Source organism: Typopeltis vanoorti, chromosome 9, assembly GCF_054136105.1.
Source record: "Typopeltis vanoorti isolate ZY-2024b chromosome 9, IOZ_Tvanoo_1.0, whole genome shotgun sequence".
NCBI lineage: Eukaryota > Metazoa > Arthropoda > Arachnida > Uropygi > Thelyphonidae > Typopeltis > Typopeltis vanoorti.
The window spans coordinates 84,790,439-84,810,896 of NC_143557.1; the positions used below are offsets into that span (position 1 = coordinate 84,790,439).

At 34.1% G+C, this 20,458-nt stretch overlaps 1 protein-coding gene across 1 annotated transcript in view; it reads left to right on the forward strand.

Moving 5' to 3' along the window:
* The window catches only part of vir (VIR_N domain-containing protein), a 630,458-nt gene that overhangs the window by 349,676 nt on the left and 260,324 nt on the right, over positions 1 to 20,458 (forward strand). Inside the window, exons 22-23 of the mRNA XM_090397685.1 lie at positions 10,595 to 10,741; positions 19,846 to 19,941. Of these exons, the coding sequence (XP_090253811.1) occupies positions 10,595 to 10,741; positions 19,846 to 19,941 (243 nt within the window). The remainder of the gene's footprint in view (positions 1 to 10,594; positions 10,742 to 19,845; positions 19,942 to 20,458) is intronic.

Consider the following 20,458-nt stretch of genomic DNA (forward strand, 5'->3'; position numbering starts at 1 on the left):
TGCACCAGCTTCAAACTCGCTGTTATTAGCTGGAAGTGCAGCACAGTCCTTGAAACTATGTATACTGCCAAGTCCCTGTGTCTTTGCTGCCATTGCATAAATTTGCTAAAGTTTGCAAAATGCATCATAAACTAAAGTTACAAATTACTGACAACAGCATTTTACAAAATGAATTGCATAACATTTATTCTCTTTGCGGAGTACAAAGACAATTAATAAATGCATTAAATTCTGCAACAAAATAATACATTATGATAAATGGAAGGAAGAATATTGCATTTTATTAAGCCTTATTTCTCTCCTCATTTTTCCTGTGATAAACTCTGTTACAAGGGCAACCATGTACCTGTCATAGATATAATGGAAAATAGTGCAAACTGTGACTAGCTCACTTTTTCCTTGCCCGTCAGAACTTATTCTGTAATAATCAGCTGATCTGTCAGTAATGCAGCATTATGGATCACAAAACAGGTATAATAGCTGTTAAAACATAACTGCAGTGTCTAAAACATCCAATTATTTCCAACTTTTCCCTAAACCATAATTTGGCATTATGGTTTAGGGAATAGTAACCAAAAAAACAAAAGAAGAAGCTTAGAACAAAGCTTTTCTGATGTTGTGGGGTATCTGTTGATATCCTACAACAGATATGACTGCTTTCAAATATATGCTTGAGCATGGTATATCCATCAGCAGAGCCAGCAAGGCTCCTGGATCCAGTACACATCTATAACACAATCAGATAATCAGTAAAGTTTAGGATAAAAACTGAAAAATGAAGTGTAGATATATCACCAACCTACATTCATTCCTGGAATACAACAGATGTACAGTTGCTAACCTAAATTGCATTGCAGATACTGTGTCCTGAGAAAAAAAGTTTATTTCACTCTAGCAACCATAAATGATTAGAGCTAACTAGTTTTTTCCAGGAGCTTTTACAGGCAGCTAGTGAGCTACTGGACAATAGTTTATTCGAATTTGCTTTGGTAAAGCAATAATAATAATTATTATTATTATTATTTAATCTATGGGAAATGACCCTGGAATGGAAAAGGAAAAACGAAAATGGAAACGACAAAATATAATACACATAGCAAACTGGAATGTAAGAGGAATAGCATATAAAGAAATAGAATTAGACCAGTTATTAAATGAAAGAAATTTTAAAATAGCAGTAATCACTTAAACAAAAAAAGAAACTAAAAGGAATTATGAGAACTGAAAATTTTAATGTGATATACAGTGGAGTCGACAGAGACCAAAGAGCACAAGCAGGAGTCATGATTTGGATTCATAACTCCCTTTCAAAATAGTTAAAACATTATGAATTATGGAATGAAAGAATAATAGAAGCTAGAATAAAAATAGATAGAGGCTATTTAACAATAATTGGTTTATATGCCCCAGAAGAAGGAAGAGAACAGGATAATATTGATTTTTATAATCAGCTACAAAACATATATAATAAAATAAATAAAAATGATTACATAATTTTAGCAGGAGACTTAAATGCAAGAATTGGAAACACAAAAATTAATAATAATATAGGAATACATGGAGAACACACTCTAAACAGAAATGGTAAAAATTTGATTGACTTTGTAGTTTATAATAACCTAAAAATAATGAATTCCTTCTATAAACATAAATATACTTGGGCAGCAAGAGGATGGAAATCAATATTAGATTACTTCATATTAAATGAAAAGACATCAAAATTTTCACTAGATGTTAGAGTTCACAGAGGATATGAAATAAGCAGTGACCACTTCCTTGTTAAAATTAAGATTAAAAATAAAATTAAGATTAACCAGTATCTAGATAAAATAAAACAAAATGAAGAAATAGAAATAGAATGGCTTAATATAAAAACGATACTAAATGCAGCAGCAAACGAAAGCTTAGGAAAGACCAAAAAATTCAATAAAAGAAAAAAAACTGAAGATCTGGGATGATACAATCAAAGAAATAATCAAAAAGAAAAAACAAGCCTATCATAAATGGTTAAGTAGTAAAAGATTAGAAGATGAAATAGAATATAAAAGAATAAGAGCCATAGCTAAAAGAGAAGTCAGAAAAAGACATAGAGAATCATGGAATAAATTTGTTTCTAATTTAGAACATGATTTATATAAAATAAGACCCAATGTATATAAGATTTTGTAACACCTAAATGCAGATACCAAAGAAAACATAAAATTAAACACTGAATTGAAATTAGAAGAATTTCTAAATTACTACACAGAATTGTGGATAGACAAATATTTTAAAAAAGACAACTGGCAAACAATTAACGAAAATGAAAAGGAAATAACTGAAGAAGAATTAGAAATCAGCCTGAAAGAAACAAGAAACGGAAAATCACCTGGAGAAGATAAGCTAGGTTCAGAACTATATAAATACGCAGGAACAAGATTCAAAGGAAGACTCTTATTATTTTTAAATAAAATTTACTCAACTGGTATCCCCCCAATAGAATGGAAAAAAGCAATTGTGATTCCTATCTTTAAGAAAGGTAATAGAGATGACCCTAAAAACTATAGAGGTATCAGTATACTAAATTCATGTTACAAAATATACAGCAGAATCTTAAATAACAAACTAATGAAATATTCTGAAAACTTTATTCTAGAGGTACAAAATGGATTTAAAAAAGGACGATCATGTATAGACCCAGCCTTCTGCCTAAAATTAATAATAGAGAAAAGAAGAGAATATAATTTAGAAACACATATTGCATTTATTGACTTTGAAAAAGCATTTGACAAAGTTAAAAGAAACGTATTATTTAACATATTAAAAGAAAGACAAATACCAAATAATATCCTAAAAGCTGTCACAAGTATATATGAAAATAATCAAATACAAATAAGATTAAATCATGAGCTATCATATACAAGAGAGATAAACCAAGGGGTCCGACAGGGATGTCCCCTCTCAGCAACTCTTTTTAATATCTACTTAAATGAAATAATAATAAAATGGAGTAAAAATTTACATCAAGGAATTAAACTTTCACCTACAGTTAACTTAAACACTCTCCTCTTTGCAGACGACCAAATAATAATTACAAATTTTGAAGATAACTTACAGAAAGCTATTTTAAATCTAAATGAGATATCCAAAGATTATGGTATGATAATATCAAAGGAAAAATCAAAAACTATGGCCTTTAAAGGACAAGATCCAGCAAGAACTAAAATAGTATTAGATAACAAGATCTTAGAACAGGTGAATTCATTTAACTACCTAGGATGTATGATCACTTATGAAAATGAAAAAGATATAAACATAAAAATTGCAAAATATTTAAAAATAACAGGAGTAATTAACTCTATATTTAAACCAAACCTAGTTCAAAAACAAACCAGGCTAAAAGTATACAATACATTAGCCCTACCGGTCTTAATGTATGGAAGCGAAATCTGGACAATAAAACAAAAAGACAAACAAAGATTAACAACAGCAGAAATGAAGTTTATGAGAAAAACTGCAAAGTATGCCCTATTTGATCACAAAAGAAACGAAGATATTATGAAAGAATTAAACCAAGAACCAGTAATTGAAAAAATTAAAAAATATAAACATAGATGGATGGAACACGTTCAAAGAATGAAAGCAGAAAGATTACCAAAACAAGCCTTAAAGTACAAGCCATTAGGAAAAAGAAAACCAGGACGTCCTCTTCAACGATTCAACGATGACTTCTAAGGCCGGAACAGGCCATACCAGGCCTAAATCCTTGATACGTATGATGATGATGATGATGATTATTTAGAGACCTCCAGGGAGTCAGAGACTCATCGAGGGAGGCCACATACTACACACACACCGGCTATCATACTTATTCTTGAATTCATTCACACTGCTTGTACTCACAACATTCAATGGCAATCCATTCCAATCACAGTTTTCTCCCTCTGAGAGAAAAATCTAGCCCTCACCCCCCTTCTTAGCAGCCTTCATTCTCAGCTTCCAAGGATGCCCTCTTGTCCTTTCCCCACCATCCATAAATTAAAAAATTCCATTAATTGAAATCTTGTATGACCCTTTCAGAAGTTTGTAAGTCTCAATCATATCACCCCTCTTTCTCCCATTTGCTAGTATCTGCAGTCTACAAATTCTCAATCTGTCTTCATAATCAGTGTTCCACAATCCTGATATCATTTTTAACACTTTCCTTTGTACTCTCTCTCTCTCCAATACATCAATATAATTTTTGTTTAAAGAAAATTTTATAAGCGGCAGATCCATGGAAGATGATAAAAGATGCTTAAGCATCTCATAATGAATGGTATTTAATCATATGGCAGTTGGTTTGAACCGAACCACAGCAGCTTTCAATTTTTGAATGGCCTGTTGTAAGGCTGTTACAGGCCGTACGAAGTGAAGATAAATTGAACAGAAATTTCTGGTTTGATTTTTAGGAACAAAAGTTCCAAAGTTAGAAGATTTGTCGATGTTTTGGCAAAATTCTCATTGAGAATATCTGCAATGCAATTTAGGTTAGCAACTGTACATCTGTTGTATTCCAGGAATGAATGTAGCTTCCAAAATCTGGCTTCCTAAAAACATCATTTAATGCTAGATAATCCCATTAGACTTGAACACCCATTAGAGATGCTGTTGATAAAAATGAGCACCTTGTATCAGTTTTCTTTGACAGGAAAAAAAGCATATGACACAGTTTGTGGTTCAGCATACTGTGAAAGACCTATACATTTGGTCTTAGAGGGATCTCTCTTTTTTCTCAGAAAACTTTGTCTAACTGTATTTTTCAAGTCTGAGTAGGAACAACTCTCTTTCTCCCCTTTCTTCAAAAGGAGGGAGCCGCACAGAAGTCAGTTTCAACTACCGTGCTGTTTGTTCAAATGGACTCGATAACAGAATAATTCTGCCTTACAATTAGACACAAGATTTGTACAATACCTGTCAGACTGTCATACATCCTTTGGTTTGTAAATTAGCATTATTACAAACTCTGGACATCAGGTAACACAAGACCACAGGAATGTTAGTAAATACACTACCACCATTGCACGATATGGCTACATTCCACTTTCTCTCTCTCAATCTCTGTGCCAACAGCATTTTCAAATGGAACAGAACTTCTGTTATACCTTTCTATAGAGAGGGTTCAAGTCTGTCTAGTGAGATCTGCAACTTCTCCACAGACAGTATATCTCATCACATCTTATTAAAACATAGTGGCTATACAGCTGCAGTACATGCCATAGAACTTAGATTAAATTACACAAGATTGAAACACTAGGATGCATTATTTATATTGATTTACTACATTTTCTACAGGCATAAGTCTGGTATGACAATTTATTTATTTATATGGAGTTTCCTCCCTTTTCTCCCCATCCCTATTGGGGCGAGTTGAGTCCCTTCATGGGGGGTTAAGTATTTATGGCTGTAGATCCGTGTGTTCACGGGGCCGGTATGCCTGCTTGCAGAATGAAAAACCCCAGATAAACTGGTGGAAAAAAACGCTGCTGTTCACACCCAAGACCGGCTAACTTGGCTGAGGAAAAGTTACTCATCCAAGTTAGCCTCCTCACGTCGGCGACGGGAATTGAACCGAGGACACTCCTTCCCCAGGCATATGGTTGCGAAGCGCATAGCCACTAGGCTAACCACGTGGATGGTATGACAATAATACTCAGTTATTTCTTGGATCCAGTATTCCTTCTATTAAATAAAGACTCCAACTGGACACATGACTATGTAAAGAGAGGTTTAGGTGTTGTTCATAATGCTTAATGGTATAACCAACACCAAGAAGAAAAAAAAAAATTTATTAAGCTCACTAATATTTTGCTTGTTTCTACCCAGCATTATCAGAGCACAATGATAACCGTGACAGGCACGCACTAAACTATGCATTTGTAGAATCAATTTAAATTGTAACTGCACCTAATGCCCTTACATGGCATCCTCTGTGGGTCAGATAATTACAAAGTTAATTTACAGAAGTATGGCTACTAGGCCTTAAAATGATAGTCTCACAGATCTTTGGCATATTAATGCATCCATACTTGCAGAGGTTGGGAGAGTGCTTCATAGCTGATACTGATTCTAAGAATAGCCTCCAGACCTGTAATGGCTAATATGTAATATAGATGTTTTTCTCCATCTGATCCTATGTGAAGGAGTATCCATAGTATGTTCTGCCAATCCCGACTTGCCATACAATCATCTCAGATGTATTTTTTATATATTCTTCAAGGGGGGATGTTGATAATATATCAGTCTGTCCAAAGTAGGCTAAACTGCAGGTACAAGGAACATTACACACTCATGGATGTTCAAGAGGATGCAGATGATCTTTAGCAGAATGTATGAAAGTAGTATGGAGATCATATTTGCAGAGAACTTTGGCTATTTTTTCCTGATGTATTCTTAACATATGTGATGAGAATGGTTTTGCTGTGATCGTATTGTGTGTAGGAAGAGATAGCGTGCATGTAATATTTACTTATATGGGCTGTAGCCATTGGCTAAAAAAGGTGTTGTGAAAGTCCCTGAGCTCAGTTTCAAGGGCTGTGTCATTTTGAACAAATAACCCTGGCTTGGTGAATACGAGTTTTGAGGATTCCATACTGTTGGAAAGGATGGTGGTATGATTGTTTATCTAAATATCTAGCAATATGAATCGGTTTTCTGTAGATGGAGAAGGATAATAAGCCATTAGTAAGTTGGGTCACTAGTGTATCTGAAAGGGAGACTCTTATTACTTTCTCTAAAACCAAACGTTTGGCTGTGCTATATTGATGATGTGTTCGTTTGTACTTATGGTCCAGATACATTAGATACACTATCTACTAATAATTGTCTGGACACTTTAGCAATTTACAATTGATACTAGCAGGTGAATCCTAATATTGAGTATGTCCACCTTTGGCTTTGATCACCTCCTGCACCCTTTGAGGGAGGATTTCCACTGATGTGTGGCAGACATCAGGTGAAATTTGACTCCATTCTTCCATCAAAGCAGCACTGAGTTCAGCGACAGATCGAGGGCATACTGCTCTCATCATAACATCTCCGCTCCAATTCTTCCCACAGGTGTTTGATGGGGGTTATGGTCAGGACTCTGCACAGGCCAGGGCAGTCATTTAACACCCATCTCTTCATACTATTCCATAGCAGCTACAGCTTTGTGGCATGGGGCATTGTCGACTTGATAGTAACGTAGGCCCATTCCATAAAAACTCCACAATGTAGGCAGCACCTGATTAGCCTTCATGGAACCACGGACAGTGACCAGTGGTCTCACTCCGAACCAGCTGAATGCCCCCCCCCCGCACCATTACTCCTCCACCACCACCAAACTTTACTATGGGTAATACATGCTATGGTAACAAGTGATCACCAGGCTACCTGCACACTCTGCCATCAGACTGAAAACAGGTGAACCTTGATTAATTGATCCAGAGTACCATCTTCTACTGGTCAATTGTTCAGTTCACGTGCTCTTTGCACCAGGCCAGGCCAGATGAGCTTCTTTGTTCGTTGTTGTGATGTTTGGCTTGTGTGCCACTGCTCTATTGTGGAAACCCAATAAATGGAGTTCTTTTCATACAATGTTAGTGCTGACCATGGTGTTACTGGTGCTCTGGAACTCATCACAGATGGTTTGTGCCGAATGTAGCCAGTTTTTGTGTGCCACCCATTTGAACACCCTCCTGTCCCCGTCAATCATTTTTGGCTGCCATCCTGGGTGTTTTCCTGCACTAGTGATGCCAGAACATCTCCATTTGTTGATCACATCCAACTGTTGATTTTGGATAGCAATGTCACATATGGGCATGCCACCAATGTGACAGCCCACAATGACACACCTCTCAAAGTCACTGAGTTCATGTCATGTTGCCATACCACCTGTATTCAATGCTACAATGAAATACTGCTTCCTACTGTCTGTGTACTGGTTTTTATGTTATTAACAAATCTGGAATGTCTATAACTTCAAATAATAAGGATGTCTGGACAATTATTGGTAGATGGTGTACATTTTTGGTGCATTTTAACAGCCAACATCCTGAAATAAACTTCACCATAGAAAAAGAAAGTAATAATAGTCTCCCCTTTTATATATTTGAATATAAAATGTAATTCACATGTATTGTATTAATTATATAATGAATGTATAAATTATTTATTTATTTATATTTATACTAATTATATATAATGAATGTATAAATTATATTACAATACAATATAAAACTTGCCTACTATTCAGATTGCAGTTAATCTCTCTAATTCCTTGCAAAACTATTTAAGTATAGCTACTGTCTTACATATTCCTGTTGCTCAGTTATTCTGATGATATCATCATAACATCACCCAAAAATAATCCTACCTCCTGGCATCATTCTTCCTCCCTGACTTCTGTGTAGATGACCACAGCAAATTACTTTCCACATTACTAAGAGCAGCTCATCCCCCCCAAGTTTTTGATCAAGGGGGGGGGGAGAAAAGGGAAAAAAAGAAGAATCTTGCAGAAATAAGAGATGATAATTGGTGACATGAAAACTGACAATGAAGATATAATAGGCATTTGCAGTAATTACATTCAAGCATTGCTAAATGAAGCAAGAAGTGATAGAATAGTGGTAGAAACTAATTAGCAGAAATTCATTCAGGAGTACATATCAATATTTGAGGAAGAAAAAGCCATTTAAATGGGAAACGTAAGAAGGCAGCTGGAGTAGATAGTATTCAAAATGTTTATAACAGAACAAAAGAAATCTCAAGAAATAGAACAAAGGAAATGGCAGGAAATGATATGTTGACATAACATAATTGAGAAGGCATGGTCAGAGGGTCAAATTTCAGATGGCTTCAGTAGAGCTCTCATAGTAGTCATCTATAAAAAGGGAAAGACTGGAAATACTACAGACAATCCCCTAGGGACCAGAGACATATTTTGTTATGTTGTGGGATTCATTATAGTGAATTTAGGGTAAAAAATACTAACCTGTGCACTTCATTTGCATAAAACAAAGAAATTATGGGAAACAACACAAAAAAAAGAATTGCAACAAACATAAAGCAAATGGTGGGAAACAGAACTAATGAAATAGCCAGAAATAGAACAAAAGAAATCGTTGGAAAAACACAAAAGAATTTAAGAAAAAAATGTAATAAGGATATTGCAGGGAACAGAACAGTGAACATAGCCAGAAATAGCACAAAAGAAATCACTTGAAATTAAAAGGAAGAAAAAAAAAATTCAAGAAACAGAACAAAAGCAATCACAAGAAATAGAACAAAGAAAATGGCAGGAAATGATATATCATCAATAGAACTCAAAGGATTTGCAGAAGCCATTGAGAAAGCACAGAAAATGACATGGTAAGCGTACAAATGCAAACAATATTGGGAGACAAAGGTAAAGAACTAAAATTTTCATTGTTCGTTATAGCTCATCATTACACTATAGTGAAAGATTTTCCAAACCCTTCCATAAAGTACATGATTGAGCTTCTGTCAATTCAGTTTAAACACTATTACATCATAAATATGAATGCCATTTGCCTCAAAACTGACTTGCAAAATCCAAATAGAAAGGAAGTGCACACGTGCAGGTGTGTGTGTGTGTGTGATGTATGCAAAATCTCATTTCTTTTATATTTAGGTTTTGCTAGTTTGTATTAAGGAAAATTGCCCTTTCTTTAATATTTGCAATCTGATAATGTTTAAACCAGATTTAATTAATAATCCAATAATTTTTCCCATTTTTCGTTGGTATCAAGGAATTCTCTGTCTAATGGTAACTACATACAAAGGAAAAATATAAAATGTGCTGACTAACTAGCTCTAATAGTTGTGATAATCAGCTAGATCATAAAATGATGATTTCCCATATTTTATTTACAGGTCAAAATCTGTGTTTCTTGATATTCTGGTTTAAGACATGAATTAATAATAATGATAATAATAATATGACTCTTGACTGCATATATTATTACATAACACCTCCAGGGAGTCCAAAGACTCATTGTGGGAGGACACCTACTCTACACTCTGCAACTTCCTTCATCTACACCAATGCCATCTACTGCTTACCACCACCACTACTAGTATTCAAACCCACGGCCTTTTGGCTGGAAAGCGGATATGCTAACCACTCGGGCAACCAGGCCTTCATATTCTGCTGAATATGAAGTCAAAATATAATTATGGAAAGAGATAATGTAACATATGCAGAATATTGTATAGAAGAGAGAGTGAATAAGCTAGAACAAATGTATAAAAATGAGCACGTATCAGTTAAATATCAGTAATGACATAAATAAAGAACATGTGATTCCCCCCCCCCACACACACACACAGATAACTTTTCCTCTTGATATTTCACATCCATGTTTAGAAAATATTTCTAAATTTCAAAATGATATTTTTAATATACTGTTAATGCTATGTTTCATCATTATTTTTCAATCTAATTTTATATATTGTTATAGCAACTTTGAACTTGATAATTGCATATATACTTTTAAAGCATATGTATAACATGTTCTAGAATACAAAATGTTATTGAAATGTTGCAACAGTAAATTTTTTATTGCTTCAATAGAAAATATGTGATACCTTCCTCAAGCCATCACATCAGTCATTATCTCTTCTTGGTCTGTCTGGATTACTAGTTGTGGCTACAGTGAAACCAGCAGTTAGAATACTGAAGTTTATGCTCTCTTATTTGATATCATGTAGAGGGCCAGAGGTAAAGGTCACTTAATAATTTGGTGATAAAATGTTTAATCTTTAATTACAAGTAACCCTCGTACAATGCGGTTTTGATATAACGCAGTCTACAAATTGTAGTAATCCTTGTTCAACATGGTACTTATACAACACGGTTTTGATAAAAACACAGTCTACAAATTGTAGAAACCCTTTATCTTTTTATATATTTTTCACCCCACGAATTAAAAATCAAATTTTATCTTTGTTAAATTTGTGCCTGCCAATGTTGCACATGTGTAGTTATAAGTAGCAAATTTATATTAGGGGAAATACCCTTTAGCACTCATGTACATCAATTGTTTACCGTATAAAATGTTTATTCTTGAAAGTTATCTTCGTTTTCTGCCAGGAAAGCGCATTAAAAATCATAAGTGTGTTAATCTCAAGCTGAGTACCTTATTTTCTGGTGAGTTGCATACAATATCTAATGCTTTTTTATGTAAAAATTTTATTTTTATAGTAATGGCCACTTAGAGGGCTTTTGCAATTTGGTTGAAAACGAAATTAGTGAATTAATTGATGGGGGAAATAGATTTAAATGAGGAGAAACTGGTACAATTAATAGATGATGTTGAGCCAAAAAGGCAGAGAAAGTTCTGCCGAAGATTCTGATTGTGATGAATCTGTGAAAGAATTCAGTTTAAAGAAATTAGCAGAAGGATTGGACTTGGCAAGAAAGTTAGGAAGTTATTTTACGGATAATGATCCCTTAATAGAGCGCTCTGGAAAATTCATGAGACAATTGGGTATTTGTTTAGCTCCATATTATGAACATAATAAAAAATTGCAGCATAGTAATAGCAGCAAGCAAGGTCTTATTACTGATTTCTTGATAACTAAACCAGCCGAAGTATGCAATGAGAATTATACAAATGATGTCCAAGAGATTTCAAGTGATGATGACGTCCGGCTACTCGTAAATAAAGAACATCTACGAAATGTTCATTTTTAAGAGTGATGGCGATTAAAATATGCACTTTATTTTATTTTGCCTAAAACATTTATGCATTATGTGCAATGAAGTTTATGCACAATTTGTAATTAATAATTTTATAAGTTTATACTATGTATTTTGTTTCATAATTTATGTTTTCTTAACTTATATGAATTATCTGAATTAAATAAAAATATTTTTTGTTGAATATGTCATTGTTGTTTATATAATTTAAAAAAAATGATTTCGGAACATAACCCTACTTTAATTAAATTAAGGGGATATTAGATCCTACATTGTTTTAAAACCAAATAAGAAACTCAAGGATTGGAATCAGAGAGTTTCATGCCTACTATATTACACATTTCCTAGGAAATATGTGCTGTTATTAGATTATGATGGGATATCACTACCCAGATCTGTTTCAGCCTTTATTGAGGCTTCATCAGTGAGTAGCTAGATCAAAATTAATACCAAAGGGTATAGCGAAAAGAACTTATATACTCTGCTATACGAGTTGTCCAAAAGGTGCATCCATTAAGTTACTTAAATATAAAGAGCCAACAGGCTTCATTTTGGCGATATAAACATTAATTAAATTAAGGGGATATTAGAGCCCACATTGTTTTAAAACCGAATAAGAAACTCAAGGATTGGAATCAGAGAGTTTCATGCCGACTATAGTATAAAAAACTATAAAAGTATCGACGATGAAAAGAATCTGCGAATACTAGTGTATGCTAGTATTCGCAGATTCTTTTATAGTTTGCAAATACTTTGCAATGAGTTGCCCGTAGTACAAACACGAGCAACTCATTGCAAAGGTGGGGAAAGTTCTGATCGCTATTCTTGGTATTTTCCATAATGTAAAAACACATTTCCTAGGAAATGTATGCTGTTATTACATGATGGTGGGAGGTCACTACCCAGACCGGTTTCAGCCTTTATTGAGGCTTCATCAGTGAGTAGCTAGACCAAGATTTATATCTAGCTACTTGGTATAAATCAAGTGAGTAGCTAGACCAAGATTTATACCATGTAGCTAGACCAAATTAATACCAAAGGTATTAATTTGGTCTAGCTACTCACTGATGAAGCCTCAATAAAGGCTGAAACCGGTCTGGGTAGTGACCTCTCACCATAATGTAATAACAGCATACATTTCCTAGGAAATGTGTTTTTACATTATGGAAAATACCAAGAATAGCGATCAGAACTTTCCCCACCTTTGCAACGAGTTACCCGTGTTTGTACTACTTTCTAGGACTACTTGCATTTAGCTCACACTAGTATTCGCCGATACTTTTATAGTTTTTTATACTATAGTCGGCATGAAACTCTCTGATTCCAATCCTTGAGTTTCTTATTCGGTTTTAAAACAATGTGGGATCTAATATCCCCTTAATTTAATTAATGTTTATATTGCCGAAATGAAGTCTGTTGGCTCTTTATATTTAAGTAATAACCCTACTTTATTTGTGTGATCTTAGTCTTGCATAATGTGATTTATATAACGCGGCATTTCTGTGGAACCTAACATCCGCGTTATGCGAGGGTTACCTGTAGATTCCAAATGCTCACGTCTGTTTTTTTTTTCTCTCCCTGAATAGTCTGTATTTATCAGTATGAAAAAAAGATTTTAAGAAATTAACAAAGAAAAATTATAATTTGAAGTTGCCCTGTTTTTTCATTCTTAAGAGATTTTTTGTATAGCTACTGTGACATCATTATTAATGAGCGAAAAAAGTTGAAAGAAATAACATTTAGAAAGAAAGTAACAGGATGTTGTATTTCCAGCCTTGCATAATTGACAGATCTTCCTGTAATTAACAGTACTGCTTATAATAACTATACATTGTCATTTCTCATGTTCTACTTTTTATGTGGCTATGAAATAAATGGATGGTGAGAAATTACTCCTAGCCAGTTAATAGTATGGATAGTTAATAATAGCTTTGAAAATAATAAAATAAATCTTATCAACTGTTTTTCCATTAAAGTCTTTTGTGTTTGAATTTTCTTTCTGTTAAGTAATAGGCAATAGGAAGTAGGGAATTTCCTCTCCTGTTTTTAAATACCTCTTTTGTTAATCATGTCGTTTCTTCTATCTGCACCTGTTTGAAGGTACCTTCAAAGATTTCTTTGATCTTAAAGAATTTGTTTAAAAACATTTCAGTTGTTTGGATAATCTGCTATTATGTCTTTGTCTAGACTGTTTTGCCTTTCAAGTTTTCTCCTGAACTATCAGGTTTTTCATCCACCGTGTCCTACAGACTAGCAAGATGGCATTTATATTTGTATGTTATATTTAGATATAATACTCATCTCATAGGTTGCTTTTTTCTGTTTTGCATAAGATGTTAGCCATGTTTGTGTTTATTATAATTACAGTAATCATATTTCATAGAACTAGTCCATGGCTGAAAAGATTTTTTTTGTTGTTGTTAAAATAGCCACATCTAGAATCAGTATTTGTCTGAATATTTGGGTAGACCAATAAATAGTGCATCCTTCTGAAGATTTTTAAGTCCCATCACTCTTGCCATTGAGGCTCAGTGATCAGAGTGATGAAAGTTTTTTGCTTTAAAAAAAAAAACCAAAGGTTTCACCATGGAATAGATAAGATCATTACCTATTACATGTAGCAAATATTATTTTGCTCAATATAACAATCTACCAAAAAAGTCCCAACCAAAACTCAGTGACAAAACTGTATGAATGGAAATTCATTACAGCAGACTATTCACTATACATACAGACTGTCCAAAATCTCATCCTTACATGTAGCCTTCCCAGGGGTACAATTTCCAGGGATGCCACTTGTTTTTTTCCCCATGCAGTCATGCATTGAAAATTTTTTGTAGCATATATGTAGCCCAAAAGATTTCAACATATGTGATCACAAACTAGTCACCATTTCAATCACTTGCTTCTGAATTCTTTCCACCACTTTCTCAAATAATCCAAGCAGCCAAAGCTCTGCACATAGTCCAAATGAAGTCATTTCAAGCCTTTAATATAAGAGAGGTAATGATTTTATTATTATTGCTTGTCAGTGTGTTTCTTGCTCCTTTGAGGTATTTTGATCACTTTTGCAATATGTTTCTGAACAAACCTTGTTCCCAAAATCCCTAGCTTCATGAATTTATCACAGTCCATTTCCATCTATACAATACACAGTAGTATTTCATTCCAAAATTCATACCTTCACATTCTGTGACACTAAATTGTCAGCCATTGCTCTTTGCCTAAATTAGCAGTCTATTTGAATCATCCTGCCAGATCTCTATATCATCATCATTAACTCTTGCTTTCCCCAGTTTTGTATTACAGTAAACCCTCGATTTAACAGACAAAATTTCTGGTCCATATGTCACATATGAAAATTAACACCCTGTTAATTTTAAAATGCTTTTAACCAAGATTTGTATAATTAAATTAACAGGTTATTTTTTGTTATTAATTTCCTGTTATTTTTAATAAATTTTGGCGGATAGGCCACCATATGTTGGAAAAACATTGTAGTAATTTAGCCAACATAAACGAGTCACTGCTCATAAAACATGTTCGTCGAATGATTAGCACGTGATCACACCAATCGCACTGTAATTGGTTCTTTTGTTGTGGCATGGCTTTCTGTGGCAGTTTTAGCGTGTTCAAAGCAGGATTACCTGAACCAAGCTCCTCAACATCGAACATTAACTTCACACCAGAATGGAGGTGGCTGGATATATCATCATCCGAAGATGAATAAATAGGAAAAATATTTTGTGTTTATATAAAATTTAAATTTTGTTTTGTTTTTAAGAACATTGTTTATTTGTTCATTTAAATATAATTAAAGCTTATTTTCGGAAAAATGTTTGTTTATTTATTTTGATATAAATTCAGACCTGTTTTTTACAGTCTCAAAACCATGGTAAGGTTATAAGCAATAATACATATAGAAAACTTTTCAGTGAAATTAAACTTTTCATAGATACAGTACTTAATTTTAATTACATAAAAGTTTCTACATAGCTAAAAACATGTAGATTAGCTAATTTGTCAATTTTTTAACATACCCATTCGGAAAATCTACTTTATTATATAACAGACTTTTGGGTTTAATGGACACCCCCCCCCCCTCCCTCGCTTGAATTAGTCCATTATATCAAGGTTTTACTGTACTGCCTAAATTAGCAGTCTATTTGAATCATCCTGCAGGATCTCTACAACATCATCATCATCGTCATTAACGCTTGCTCTCCCTAGTTTTATATTATTGACAGGCAACATGATATCGCTCCCCCCCCCCCCCAAATCATTCCCAATATCATTGCTATACAAATTGAAGAGCAGCATTCAAATTAATAGTTCTGTTACACATTACTAGTCACTTGCTTTTTTTGTGCAGTGCTATTTCCTATTTATCATATTCCTACCTATCCATCTATTCCTGAATTATCCTAATCATCACTCCAGAGATATAGTGTATAATTTGTTAACTTTGTCTTTGGAACCTCCTTTATGCAATGTAAATTTTGTCCATTTCCAATTACTTTAGGCCTCTGCCAGTGCTGAGACTTAAATAGCCTAACTGGAGCACTGTGTTTCTCTTGTATTTTCTTCTAAAACAGGCTGATATTCTCATGCAGTCCACTGGCTGTATTCACATTGAGATTTCTTAAAATCTAAAACAATTTAGGTGCATCTGCCCTTTGTTCTTGTCTTGATCCCTGTCTTGGTCACTGCATTATTTTCAGTTGGGATTATACACACTAGAAGTTGATGACCTAGTAATTCGACAATTTCTTCTGCTTCTTTGATGTCTTTAATCAGCACTGATTAAAGTTAATCTTCTATAGTAATTCTTCCTTTTGCTCTTCAGATAGCAAAAGAATGCTTTGGGATTTTCCTTGTCCTGCTTGGCTAATTGTCTTTCACAACTGATTTTGCCTTTTTAGCCATGTTAATCTTTCCTCTTGTTGTGCTTTATGTAGCTCATGAGCCTGCTTATCACCTTTCTCATATATAATCTACATAGCATTTTATTTTCTAGCTCCTGATTAATCAAGGTGGAAAGATACATCAGGGGGAGTTAAATGGAAGCTTACTCATCCATTTTACTCCTGATTTTTCTTCCTAACTATATGTATGCAATCTGAAACCACTTTTCTTAAATGCTCATTAATCTTTCCCATACAACTAATATCCTTCTGTAAGTCATGGTGCTACTCCAAGCTGCCATAACTGACAACTTTGGAGCTCCACATATATCCCTTCTTAACTGACATGTTTAATTTTCCTAACTCAACACTACAGAACATTCCCAAATTAGAGGCAAATTGTTTGATATCACCAGATCTTGTGGGTTATTCCGTGTTCCCTCTCTGTAGGCACCTGTTCATGGCGGAAGAGACCTCCTACTGATGGTACTGGCCCTTTTCATTTTTATTCTTTTTCTCGGCTTTTCTTCCCACCTTCTGCACTCTACTTCTACTTCTCTTCAGTTTTTTTTTAGTATCGCACACAGGATCCAATGCCCTGCTCCTGTGTTTGCTGTGCAGTGCATGGACATCCAGAAACTGGGATCCTGGTATTCTTGCACTACTTTGATCTCTGCTTTGGCAACTCAGAGATATTATGGGTGGTCCTGGTTGGAAGGGCCAAGATCATCTAGTAGGATTGCCTGCAAGGCTCAACAGTGTTGCAATAAATCTCCTACCCCATAGTTCTGTGAATGGGGTCCAAACTTCTTAAATGTGAATTCTTCATCCTCAAAATTTTCAGGGGCTCAGATCCCAGCCAACTACTGATATCATAGATCTCTTTTAATAACAAAGGTAAGAAACAAAGCTGTGACACCAGTATAAATATACCAGTGTTTTTCACTATCCGCATACCAGGTGAAAAGCCAATAGGCAAAATGTTTCTCTTCTTTATTCAAAAGGGTGTGGAAGGACTGGCAGGATCTTCCAAAACAGTTAAGAAACTACTTTCTGGTGATATCCTTGTAGAAATATCATATCAGTAAAGTTCTGAAAACTGCTGGGAGCAGCATCAATGGATGGGATACCAATCACAGTAACACTTCATAAAACACTCAATTCTTATAGAGGAGTGATCAGAGCTTAAAGATATGAATGACAAGTATGGTGCATCTTGATATATAGGGATAGTTACCTGGTTCTGGCCAAGAACATCATCCTTACTTTTGATACATCTAAACCTCCAAAGTGCCTGTTAGATTGTATATTCCTTAATCCACTGAGCGGCTTTAAATGTCAAGAAATATGGGCATTCCCAAACTGCCTGTGGTGGATCTACCTGCTGTGGATCTACCACAGTGGTAGATCCACACATTATCACCATATCAGACACATCCTGTGCCTGATGTGGTAGTAAAAAACATGATAACAAATCTTGTTCTGCAAAGGCTAAATGTGTCAACTGTCAGAGGGATCATATAGCTTATTCCCTTGCATGTCAGAAGTGCAAAGACGAAAAAGAAACACAAAAGATTAAAACAGAACAAAATATATCAGGTTGCAAAAAGGAAGTTAACCACAACACCTGTCCTGAGATTCTCTTATGGTGAGAAGGTGGTGGCTAAGAAAATGTTAACATCATTTCAAACATGTATGTCCATTCCACCACTCATGATTGATTGTGAGTTCTTCTCTTTTGAGTACATTAGTCATGACTTAGTCTCACTCTAGAAACAACTCCAAAAATGGTTCCATTCAATGAGAACCCTCTGTCAAAAAATTATGACAGGGAAATCTCTTAAAGATAAACCATGAGACACTTCCACAGAAAAAGTGGATGTTTTGGTATCTGCTGAAAGTAAATTTAACTTACAAATTTATCCTCATACATCAGATGATGTATTGCATATTTTTCTGGAGAAAGAGATGAAAACTGGCCATCAATAATCTCCAAAATTAATTGATAAATATAAATCTGACAAGGATAAGCCCTTGACCTTCCAAAAATTGAACAAGTTTAGAAATCTAAAACAGTAAAAAAAAAATTATAATGAACTGTCATGGGTTTTGCCAGAATATTGATGATGTCAAGATTTTGTTGCAGTAACTGTGCATCCCTTAGATAAGGAGATATATTAAGAATTTAATTATGGTTGTGATATAAGTGAGTTATCTATATAAACGTTTTATATATTTAAATAAAAATAGATTTGAATTATTGGTTTATAGAATTAGAAAAAAAAAAAAAAACTCTGTGCCTTAATAAACAAAGATTTTGAACAATATTTCTAGTTTAAACTGATTTCACATGCAATAACATGTGAAATCAGTAATGCTTGATTTATGGATTTGAATGGGATATTTTACTAGAAATCTAAAACTTTTCTTGACCACTCCTGTCAATGAATTTGAATCAGGATCAAACTAGCTCAGACTAGGATGGTTCTTACTTGAATCCACTGAGATTTTTCTGTTACAGTAATAAATATTGTTCTGCTTAATTTACTTTGCATATGCGATTGCTTTTTTTTATACTTAATTTGCTGTTTATTTAAAAAGGTATATATAAAATTAAAATGCTTTCTTATTTGAAGCATCGAAAGTTTATTTTTCACTTGGTTAGACTATAATAAGTTTAGTTTAATCCTTTATCCAAGTGTGAGCAAACAAAGTTTGCACCTGAAAGTATTTTCAGGACTGACCTAAGGTGGTGCTACACCAAGTGAAAAATAAACTCTCAACATCTTTCTCCGAATTCGGAGTAATTTAATAATAATTTGTACATCTTTTGGCAACTCCTATAGGTAGGGATGACCTCACTGCTTCTGCCTTGGTGGCTCCGCTACTGGGCCTGGCTCCCACTGACGAGACCTCAATAAAGGTCGAAACCGGTATGGGTAGTGGCCCTTGCCTTAATACATAGCATTACACATATCCGCAAGGAGATGTGCTTTGCATTATGGGAGATACTGAGATAGGAGTGACGGTAGCTTTCTCCACCTTTGCAACAAGTTGTCTTGGTGTTGCACCACCTTAGGTCAGTCATGAAAATACTTTCAGGCGCAAACTTTGTTTGCTCACACTTGGATAAAGGATTAAACTAAACTTATTATATTTGAAGCATAAAGCTCTCATGCTAATATCATTCTCTCTCTCTCTCTCTCTCTCTCTCTCTAGTTCAAAGATTTAACTTCTGTTCCTGTGCTGTTGCATCTTTATTTATTAATGACTTTAGTTCCTGTATCTTCATATTCCTATTCTCAGGCCCAAGAGGTTTGTATATTTAATTATTTTTATTTATTTATTTTAATTCTTTCAAATTTCATCATTTAAATAGATTGTTCTTAATATGTTAAATTAGGTTCTCAATATTTTGTGAACCAGCCTACTTTGATAACCTAAAACAGCCAAAGCAAACATTATATAAAACAATGTGGATTAGAAAAGGATATTAAAATAATTGATAGATAGATGCAGAAAGTACTTGTAAACGAATTATTTTAAGAAATGATTTAATATTTTATTGAATAAAAATAGGAGGAGGCCTCTAAATAAGGAATCAGATAAACAATTAGGACTTCCAGCCAATTAGTATGACATAGCTAATCCTTTATCTGTTTGGTATTCTTGGTTAAGTTACTAAAATTAATTATGTGAACATTATCTTTGAGATTCCCAAGTTGTTGTCCCAAGGAAGGAGGTGGGGGGCGGGGGGAGTTTGGAATTGATGTTTTTTCTAGAATTAAAATTTAATTAACTTCAAAATTTGCTAAAATAAAATTAACAGTTG